Consider the following 11,283-nt stretch of genomic DNA (forward strand, 5'->3'; position numbering starts at 1 on the left):
AACAAGAAAAATAGATGTGATATTGAATGTCAAGAAACAGATATTGCAATTGTTTATCGGTTGATATAGGAGATTCCTGAGTTTAAAAATTGTAACAAAGAAGAAGTTAATCAATGGTTATAGGTGGATGAAGCTGATCCTGGTTTTCAGTTACTAATTGATGAGGAGACGGTTTTGTCATTAAATGAATGTAACAAAAATGAAATAAATAATTCTGATAAAGAGAATGAGAATGCTACAAATATAAAACCATTGACAGCAGAAAAGGCTTTTGAAGCTACGGATACAGTTTTAAAGTGGGGCAAAAAAGAAGATAAGGTAGATTGTATTCAGCTTATGAATCTTACAAAAGGCTTTAGTTTCCAGCAACAAGAAAACAGGATGTTGGTTTGAAGCAGACAGCAATAGTTGAATTTCTCAAAAAAGTATGAATGGTATGCAGGCCTACTGTATGCATAACATTGTATTGTAGTTTGTACTGAATGTATTATTATTTATTTTTTTTTAAAGTTTTATTGTTGTTTTATTTATGTCAGAGTGTAATGGAATGATTTGTAAATTAACTTTTTAATTTTGAGCGATGAAATAATGTTTTTAATTTACTGATGTATTATTCAAAATATAATATTAATTATCTGAAGAGGTCTGGACCCGGGAGGTTTGGATAATAAATGGTCTACTGTGTGGTGATTTTGATTTACAGTTGTTTACAATATTCTGTTATATAATATTTCATACTACTGATTATAAGTGCTTTTTTTCTCATTGTAATTAAAAAGCAGCATTAATAAAATTTATGAATTTTAAAATGGTTTTTAAATGCAGTAGTAAAATTTACAAGTAGAATAAAATAAAAGAGAAGTAATAAATGTTTAAGTGGCATGGCAGTAGCTGATTGATGAAATCTATCTAAATCTCAGAAAGGATATTTATGCTGCTGCACTGACGTGTCAATTGAAAAATGTTATAACTCTATATAAAAAAGTGTTAAAAATTATGTGCAGTTTATTTATTTATAATTTGTATTGTTTACAGCCACTCTTGAAGCTCATTATCAGTTAAGTCATAGTGATACAGGTTGTGATATTGATTCATTAAAATGTAATATAAGTAACTGTGATTTTAAATCATTAAATGAAAAAGATCTTGAATCGCATAAACAAAGATTGCATCTGGGTGAGTAGTTTAATAGTAATCATCATGGTCAGTTTTTCTTTAATGTTTTCTGTTTTCAGTTTGATTGATTTATATGATATTCTGAGATATCTGTTGTCAGATATGTACTACAGCTTTCTAGGTAGTTTGATGTTTTTTTTTTTAAAGAAAGTAAATCTTGCATTTAATGCTTGTTTTAATTAAGCCTTTATGTTCACTATTAATTAATATAATCTAGTTGTTTTTAATTGATATTGAGCAAAATTGCATTAACAATCTTCTTCACAAGGATGTTTAAAAATTTGGGAAATTGCTGAAATTTATTGACAGAGTATCAGCATTGACCATTCCATTATCCATGATTAAGTTGAATTACCACAATATGTGTGCAAGGTGGGTTCTGAGTCCTCAACATCACAAAGACCAACTCATATTCACCTTTGTGCAGAACTTGGACAATTGTTTCTAGCAGAAGGTTATGCTTTTTTAGGTCCCTTTATAACTTGGCTTCTTTATTTTGAGTTGGAATCCAAACATAAGAATATGGAATTTAAACATCCCAGTTTGCCCACCTGGAAAAAATGTAAAACTATGCATCAGCTAGTTAGTAAAATTATGCTAACAGTGTTTTGGTATTACAAAGGCCCAGTTTATTGTGATTATTTGAAAGAACAATATATATACAATCAACAGCAAGTATACTGTGATATACTAGAAAGTAAAGTGAAACCCACAATAAGGAGGAAACATCCCACTTCTCTGTTAAAAGGTTCTTTTGCATGATAATGCCCCCCCCCCCCCTTCGAATCGATAAAATCAATAAAAAAAGGGCCTTTACATCCCAGAAGATTGTCATTTTTTCCTGAAAGTATTATAACCCTTTACCACTAGTTTTGCCTCCACAGCTAGGTGTCTTAATTATTGAATAACAATCAGTACAAGGGTAATAAAGAAGTGACTAAAAAGATTAGTGGAGGTAGGTTGCAACTGACATTTGAATTTAAGCTTTAAAAATTATGATTTCTGTTGTTATCCAAAGTACAAGAGGTTGGAAAAATAAGCTTTAAATGTTGCTAATCTTATTAGATAAAACAAATTTAGGGGAAGTGATATAATTTAATCAGTTTGGTGAAGAAGACATTAGGATCTACTTCACTTATTTCCTTTTTAATTGTGACATACATTCTTGTGATTGTTTAGAATTTTATGATTTTTTCAGAATACAGATTTTTTGATTTTATAATTTTTTGCACCAAATACAGAAAGTAATATTGTTACATTTCAAAATTCATATTATCTTATGTAGTATTTTACTGTTCTTAGAACTAAATTTCAACATCTTTCTCATCCTTTCCTCACTTTAGCCTTAAAATGTGTTACTAGATGTGCTCTGGCATAACTAAAACAGAATTACATGGATGACTTGTATATTTATTAGCTTTTGATATAAACTGCAACTGATAATCATGTACTTACTCAGTTATGAATATAAATTACAGTTCAACATATTTGGCTTAAAAGTAAGGGCCTTCTCAAAATGAAATCTTTTGAAGTAAGCCTGTCTTTTGTAAATGCCTGTCTTAAGTGTAAATGAAGTGTCATTTACACTTCATAAGGACACACTTTTGCAACTAATTATTAATAGTGAATTATCTATTGTTAAAGCTCTAAAAATAAAGAAAATGGATCTCTTCTTTACTAAGTAGTATTTTCTACCACTGACCATGAGCACACCTTTTATTTGAAATTCATGCAATTGCATCATACGAAGTTCAAAAGTTCATTGTAACCTCAAGTTAATAATTTACTTTATTTAATTTCTTACATCTTAACATTTTGTTACACGATTAATTTACTTATGTGTAAGATATTATACTGTACTAGATTCTTATTTACTTACAGTACTAAATTCATATTCTGTTATGCCATGAATTCTCTGTCTTATATTGCTGTATTCTATCAAAAAGATCAGAATTATTGTAGCATTTTTAGCATATAAATTTAATCATGTTGAAAGCATTCACTTATTAGGACATGCACCATTTCACTAAATTGTATAAGATTAATGAAAAAAATTGTCACTGAAAAGAGGTGATAATAATGATTTTTAAGAAAAGGAGTTGAGAGGTTCTTTCACGTTTCCAATGCCTGATTCAAAAGGTACATTCAATCATCTGTCCAGCATTATATAAAGTTTTAAAAACTGTTGGGGAGTTAATCTAACAAAACTAGGGAAAGTGTAATAGGATCAAAATTAATTTAAAATAGAAGACATATACTAGTCCAGAATTGATAAAAGAATAGAAAGGTTAGAGGTACTTGAAATTTTAGCATATAGAAGATAGAAAAGAAATAAAAATATGGAGAATGAATAAGAGTAAAAGCTTAAAATCTGAACATCCTCTACATAGGAGTAGTAGCATCCATCTTTCATGCAATAAGTTCTTGGTTCAAATCTCAGTCAACTTGGAATTTTCACATGCTATGAAACTCCCTTATCATGTTCCTGTGCATAAGCTTCAAGCCTGCATATGAATTAATCATCAATAAACAAAAAATTGGGAATAGTATAGTCATCTAGGATGTAAAATGGAGAAGATTTAATTATAACAAGAAGGTTCAATATAGGTAAGTTAGAAAATATTAAAATTATAAGCTATGAGGAACTCAAAACCTTAGTTGGAAATAAAAGACTAGCTTGTTGATGACATACAAAATTAGTAAATTAATTTTTAATAATTAATTTATGAGAATTAAATTTTGAAGTGTAGAAATGGATTATTCTCACAGTTAAGAATGATTCACCATTATGATAAACCATTCTTACAATTTATATATATATTATACATACACAGGATGGCTGAAAGTAGCTTACACGCCTCTATAACTGTTTTTATAATTGATGTAACTGGATTTGGTTAGCAGCATTTTTCTTTATATTGAGGGGCTACTCAATAAACGTATATTTCTCTTTTTGATTTTTGGGTGGGGGGGGAAATGATTCAAAAATTTCAAATGGGCTACAAGTCTGTTGAAATTTTTCTATTAAATTTGTGACTGCGATCCTGGAAATTGTATGATTAGGATGCACGCATTAAATACATTAGCTTTTTCTTAGTATGTTTTTATTTCTCCAAATAAAAATACTATCTATTTCCTACATTGAAAAAACATTGTTTTTTACCCAAAAGTTTTTTTTGTAGATTATGATTTTTAATAAAGTTAAAAAACAAAACCAGGTTTCTAAGTCAGGGTTGAACTTTTTTAATCTAAATTAAGTTTTTTATTTCCTTGTACGAAGTAAGGAAGTATTGTGATCATGAAAAATTTCAGTTTTCAGATTTTGGAAATATCCATTTTGATTAGTTTTGGCATGACTTTTGTAGGTATGTATGTATCTCACATAACTCAAAAACGATTAGCCGTATCATGTTGAAATTTTGGATTTAGGACTCTTGTAACATCTAGTTGTGCACATTACCTTTTGATTGCAATCAACTGAACCAAAAGTGTCCAAATAAAGCCCAAAATCAAAAAAATTGAATTTTGGACTTTTTCTTAACTTCAGTAATAGCTCTCATTGAGAGATTTTCAACGTTATATCATAAGTGGTACTTATTTTCATTGGTTCCAGAATAACAGCCAAATAAAATTTTAATTAATGAAATATTTGGATCATACAAAGAAAGGCACATTGATTCGAATCAGACTTCATCCCATTTTCCCTTTTTTTAACTTTTTTTTAAATTTAATATATTGATTTATTAATAATTACTAATCTGTGATTGTAAAAAAAATTTTACAATAAGTAGTTACTCAATAATAACAGTTAGTGAAATAAAATTTTATGTGCCTTTAAACATATGTATATGTAATTTAATAGACATTATTGTGTGTGTGTGTGTGTGTGTGCGTGTGTGTGTGTGTGTGTGTGTGTGTGTGTGTGTGTGTGTGTGTGTGTGTGTGTGTGTGTGTGTGTGTGTGTGTGTGTGTGTGTGTGTGTGTGTGTGTGTGTGTGTGTGTGTGTGTGTGTGTGTGTGTGTGTGTGTGTGTGTGTGTGTGTGTGTGTGTAATAGATTTGCTGAAACATCTAATTATTTAATATAAATTTCAATTTAGAATCATAATATTTTTGGATTTTCTAATTTAAATTTATTTAATTATTCTGGAATTTCTGTTTAATTTTATTTACATTAGTGTTAACTACAGAGTGACTGAAAAATAGACCTTCACAAGAACAACATATACACTGAGGCATACATGCCCGATATTAAATAAATTGCAAAAGAGTCTTATCTTTTAGTTCATTACTCCTCTGATATTGTCGGACAATATATTCTCCCTAGATTGGAATTGATCATTTCATTTATTTGTGTTTTCTTGCCAATCTCTTAATCGTTCATTAGTTTGATTATAGTTCTTCTGATCTTAATTTGTGTACACGTTATATATCAATATAATCTCACGTTATATAACAATATATTCTCCCTAGGTTGGAATTGATCATTTCGTTTATTTGTGTTTTCTTGCCAATCTCTTAATCGTTCATTAGTTTGATTATAGTTCTTCTGATCTTAATTTGTGTACACGTTATATATCAATATAATCTCACGTTATATAACAATATATTCTCCCTAGGTTGGAATTGATCATTTCGTTTATTTGTGTTTTCTTGCCAATCCGCTCATTAGTTTGATTATAGATCTTCTGATCTTAATTTGTGTACACGTTATATATCTATATATTATCTTTACATTCATCATCCTCTCTTAATTTTTTTATTCTATTCTTGGTCTTAATGTTTTCTTCCTCTATATTTATCATTTTCTCTTAATCTTTATTCTTTCTTTGTTTGCAACATTTTCTTCCTTTTTTAATTTAAATATATTGATTTATTAATTATTAACCTCTAATTTAAAAAAAATTTTACAATAAATAACAATAAAAAAAATATGTTAAAAAATCAGAAGTGATTAGTGAAATAACATTTTATGTACTTTTAAAAATGTGTATATGTAATTTAATAGGCGTACAAGGAAGTCATGCAATGTATCAGTTTTTTTAAATTTTGATTTCTTTAATCTTTTTTTCATTTTTGACCTTAATTTAAACATTTTTAAGCTTACTATTAAAAAATCTACAAAACTTCATCTAAAAATAATAGTAATGCAGTTACAACTTCAACATCAAATTTTCAACTTCAAAATTTACAATGAATTTAATTTTGAAAAATGTAACTTACCTTTGTATAATTTTGATAAACTTTGACACTGCCAATTGCTTTCTTAAAAATTTCTTATGAAATAGAATTTTAATGTTAAAAAATAAGTAAATTTATTGTTATTTTTAAATTCAAGACTGTAAGTTTAATTAAAATGAGTATTTGAAAAATTTTGTAATTAATTTTATCAATTTTTAATTATTACAATTTTGTGGTCACCATTTTGGTTTAAGTAATCAGAATTTAATCTTTTTGATACTGTGTTGCAGAGACCTTTAAAACAATTATCACATGAAGATATGCTCTATTTAAAATTTTTTAGCCCTCCCTCCTGAAGTTAGCCTCTCTTATCGGAGATTTCCAAAGAGAGAATCGGGATACCTCAATAACAAAAAAATTAAAGGGGAGCATACACTTATACTTCTAGCTACCTTAAACAAACATGTTGTTGGCTGCCATTTTGGATTGGATGATCAGACTTTAGTTTTAATTGTATAATTTTAATTTTATTATCAATCTCTTTAAAATGATATATCACATGATCATTGATCTCATTTGAAATTTTTGAGTTGCCACCTTGCTGCTTAAAAATAAAAAAGACTGAAATATACATTCATTTAAGTAGCCTCTTGGTACAAGGAAGAATGTTGTAAACCACATCCAGTTATTTCAATTATCCATCTAGCCAGAACCTGGACCCTCAGTGCCTCAGATCAGCCCATGTGAATCCTAGAGCCAACTCAGGGGCTTCTTGGGGCCAACCCATGGCTGCAAAGCTCACTTTGCTGGCCATTCCCAATTTACCAGGGGAATTGGTGCCCTGGACACACACAGAGCTTGCTTCGGTCACCATTTCCATCTTCCCAGAGGGCTCTACCTCCTGGTCCCCTGCACTGTACATTATCATCATTGTTGTCAGAATAATAATTACAGTGTTCAGGTTTTATAGAAACCTGAGAAAGAAACTAAATTACAGTAGATAAAATAATAGTAACTGGTAACTAAAGTACACACACCTTTGATTATTAAATATTCAAAACTTTATTTCTTTGCCATGGTGGCAGAAGTATAATAATAAAGTAGAATGATTAATTTCAATTTTTTCCTTAACACTGAAGTGGTTGCGCAGATTATTATTGTAATCCATGCATTTTGTTTTAGTCGCCATGAGCAGTTGGCAGTATATATGACCTTGAGCGGTCATCTATCTTTTTGTCACTACCCACCAGACATGTCAGTTCAGTTTCAGTGTTCTTGCTAACATAGTTTATGTATTTAATGTTTTTGTTTGCCCTTGGATTACCGTTGTACTCCATGCGACCAATTACATAATAATCAATTCATGGTTTTAGATATCAGTTATTTTTGTATAAATAGTGTTGTACTTTTATTGAAATACGTGATTAGGAACAGATATGGCAGTGGTTGGAAGAGGCCAAAAGTGTCAGTAAAAGTGTAATTGGTGTTGAAGATCCAGATATAGTTGAGCAAGATTTTGTTGCAGAAACAGTTCAGGATAGTGACTCTGAAAATGCTCATGTTGTAGCTCAAAATATAGAAATAGCAGAAAGTACTCCTGTAGAAGAGCAAAATCCTCAATCTCATCTTGATAGATGTGAGTTCTATATTTTTTTTTTAACCTCCAGGTCCACAGTTAAGTATTGCTTCAGAGGATGAGATGATTTGCCATCTCATCTCAAAATGCCACGCCTAACCAGGATTCAAACCCGGGACCTCCAGGTGAAAGGCCGAGATGCTACCACTCATGCCACAGAGGCCGGCATGAGTTAGAGTTTTTCATAAACCTGGACCACAAGGTGATGCTGAGAATGCAAAAACCCCTATTTGGTCGTTTGCTTGCTTAATTGATAATGTAAGATACAGCAAATTGTTGAAAGCACAAATATATACATTGAGAAAATCAAGAACAAATTTGTAAGGGAAAGGGATGCAAAACTTATGATGAGATGGAGATAGAATCTCTGTTGGGCATTTTGTATGTTATTGGAGTTTTGAAGTCCAGCCGACAAAATGTTTTTGATTTGTGGAAAAACAGCCGTCGAACTGAATGTGGGACAATATATGTCACTTTGAGTGAGCATCAGTTTAGATTTTTAATGCATTGTCGGAGACTGGATGACATATGTGATAAAGAACAACGTTGAGCACAGGACGTGCTAGTAGACAAGTGTTTGAAAAATTTGTGTTAAATTCTGAGAAGTCATTCAGGTCTACTGATTACTTCACCAAAGACGAACAACAGCTCGTAGCTTTTCGCAGCAGGTGTCCCCAGTAATGGCAAAAAAGCTGGCAAAATTTGGCATAAGGATACTAAGCATAGGCTCAGTATCTACATCCAACTTTTATATCACTAAGTTAGAAGTATGTGTGGGCAAACAGCCACAGGGCCCTTTTCAAAGTGAGCACTATGACAAAAGACCTTTATGTGTTGCCTTGTAGAACCAGTTATCAGCTCACATAGGAGCTCACAGGTTAACAACCAACAATCTCTTTTCTTTAGTTCCTTTAGCTAAGATACTCAGAGAAATTGCTGTCATATGTAGGAACTTTGAAACAAAACAAGCCCAATATTTCTTCATATTTCCTGTCTGATAAAGATAGGGAGCCCAAATCAAGTCTTTTAAGGTTCCAAAAAACAAGTACTCTTGGGTCATATGTATCATAGAAGAAAAGGGCAGTTTGTGCTACATCAACCCTACATTTTATAGCAATGCACTCGATGCCAACACCGGGGAAGAAAAGAAACCGTGTATCATCACTACATACAATAATACAAAGCACGTGCTGATATTTTGGATAAAATGTGTAGGCATTATGACATGTCAAGAAACTCCCACTGTAGGTGGCCACTGACATTATTTTTTCACATAATGAATGTAGCAGGAGTAAATGCTCTAAACATTTTTAAGAGCAAATAAAAACTACATTGATGTCAGTCACAAAGGGTTTCTGCAGGATTTGGCTATTTACTTGTTGAAGCCAGTGATGCACCAGTGTATAACCTTAGAGATCAAATGTAGAGGTAAACATTTGCTTGAAATTGAAGAAGCTCCACCAGCTCTACCAAAAACTGCAGGCTTGGGAAGGTGTTTTCTTTGTGGACGAGCTCCTAATATTGACCAGGAAAACGTACAGCAAGTGCAATAATTGGGTTTGTCCATACCACCAGCAAAGCATGTGTATAAATTGTTTTGAGTAAAGATTCTTCTAAATATTCTTCTAGATATGTTTATAATAATGAAGAGTTTTTGTCACTTATTTTGTGTTCTAAATGTTTAACATGTATTATTATTTTGTGTTCTAAATATGTAATCAATTTTGGAGTTTTCAAATAAGTTTGTTCTGTAAATACCATAAGTTTTGGTTTTTAGTAATAATTATAATATTTTCAATATAAATATTTTAAACTTATATAAATTATGACAGCAAAGTATTTTTCGTCAGAGATTTGTATTCTAAATAATGTATGTAATAGAGTTGTTTGTCACTTTGTGTTATAAATATGTAATGTGCATTATTATTTTGTGTTGTAAATATTTAATCAATTTTGGAGTTTTATAAGTACAGTTGTTTTCTGAACACCATAAGTTTTGTATTTTACTAATAATAATTTTCAATATAAATAGTTGAAAGTTATATTAAAATTAGTGTTTTACTTATTTTTACACAACCCCAAACTCCCAATAAAGTTCATTTAAAAAAATTTAAAACTAAAAACAAATCCTCTTTGATTACAATAGTACTCCACACGACCAACCGTATATTGCTGAACTACACGACCACTGCAGTGTTAATGAATATATCTTAACCTACAAGGGAGCTAGGGCCTCGGTCATTGGCTTAAAACCTTCCCTGGGATAACACAAATGCATTCTGAAAATTTGAAAGTAATTGGTTGGGTGGTTCTCGTGTAATGCGATAACAAACAGACAAATTTTATATATATACTTTTCCAAATAACCATGATCTGTTTGATTGAGAGTGTACATGATGTAGTCAAAAGTTTGCCTTCAACCTAATAACAAATACCCTGTTTGAATTTTGAAAATCAGACGATTGTTTACACCCCATTTAATCTCCCAAAACAGGGGCACCCTGTTTATTACCAGTTGATGGTGATGATTGCCATACCATAATGGTATGTGAGCACTCAGGAGGTGCTCACATACCTCACCATTCTAGCCTCACCCGCAGCCCCTACGGAGAAGCCTATTATTGTTAAACAAACATTTTTTAATTTTATTTAATATTCTAATGTAAATTTAATTCTATTATTCTTGTAATATTATTCATTTTAATCATTCAGTTCAAACCCTGCTCACACAATGATAAAGACTCCAGTTCATTAAAATTTGTCAACCAGTAAGTCTCCACTGCTACAATATATATATATATATATATATATATATATATATAATATTAAGAAATATATCTAATAACTTTTTCTGTTTAATAGTCTAAATATTTTATTTTTATTTTTATATATGACCTATTTCTATCCATTTTGTAATTGTTATTAATATTTATAATAAAGATATGTTTATTTTGGTACCACATTTGAACTGTAAATGATGTAGAACAACTTTTAGATTTATGCTAAATCTTTTTTTGTTTCATAAGAATTTTAGAGTTCAGTAGATTATGATTTCATTTCTCTAGTGTTTATAATTTTTGTTTTATAGATCAGAATGTCGGTAGTAATATAAACAAGAAGAGAAAGTACAGTAGTCAAACTAGCGCAAATAATAAATCCCATTTATGCAATTTCTGTAATCATCATGCTCGTACCCAAAGTGAGTAATTAAAAATACTGTGTGGGTTAGAAGATCATTAAAAAGTAGCTAGTTTTTATAATTTTGTGTAATATACTAACAAAAGGTAAATAT

At 30.3% G+C, this 11,283-nt stretch overlaps 1 protein-coding gene across 6 annotated transcripts in view; it reads left to right on the forward strand.

The window, feature by feature from the left end:
• Positions 1–11,283, forward strand: part of LOC142319330 (uncharacterized) — a 55,511-nt gene that overhangs the window by 36,049 nt on the left and 8,179 nt on the right. For 5 of the 6 annotated variants that reach the window (XM_075356503.1, XM_075356502.1, XM_075356505.1 and 2 more), the window contains exons 7-8: positions 1,036–1,176; positions 11,080–11,190. In XM_075356503.1, coding sequence (XP_075212618.1) covers positions 1,036–1,176; positions 11,080–11,190 — 252 coding nt within the window. The remainder of the gene's footprint in view (positions 1–1,035; positions 1,177–11,079; positions 11,191–11,283) is intronic. The other variant, XM_075356506.1, reaches the window with a different exon arrangement.

This window comes from Lycorma delicatula, chromosome 2, assembly GCF_047948215.1.
Source record: "Lycorma delicatula isolate Av1 chromosome 2, ASM4794821v1, whole genome shotgun sequence".
NCBI classification, from domain to species: domain Eukaryota; kingdom Metazoa; phylum Arthropoda; class Insecta; order Hemiptera; family Fulgoridae; genus Lycorma; species Lycorma delicatula.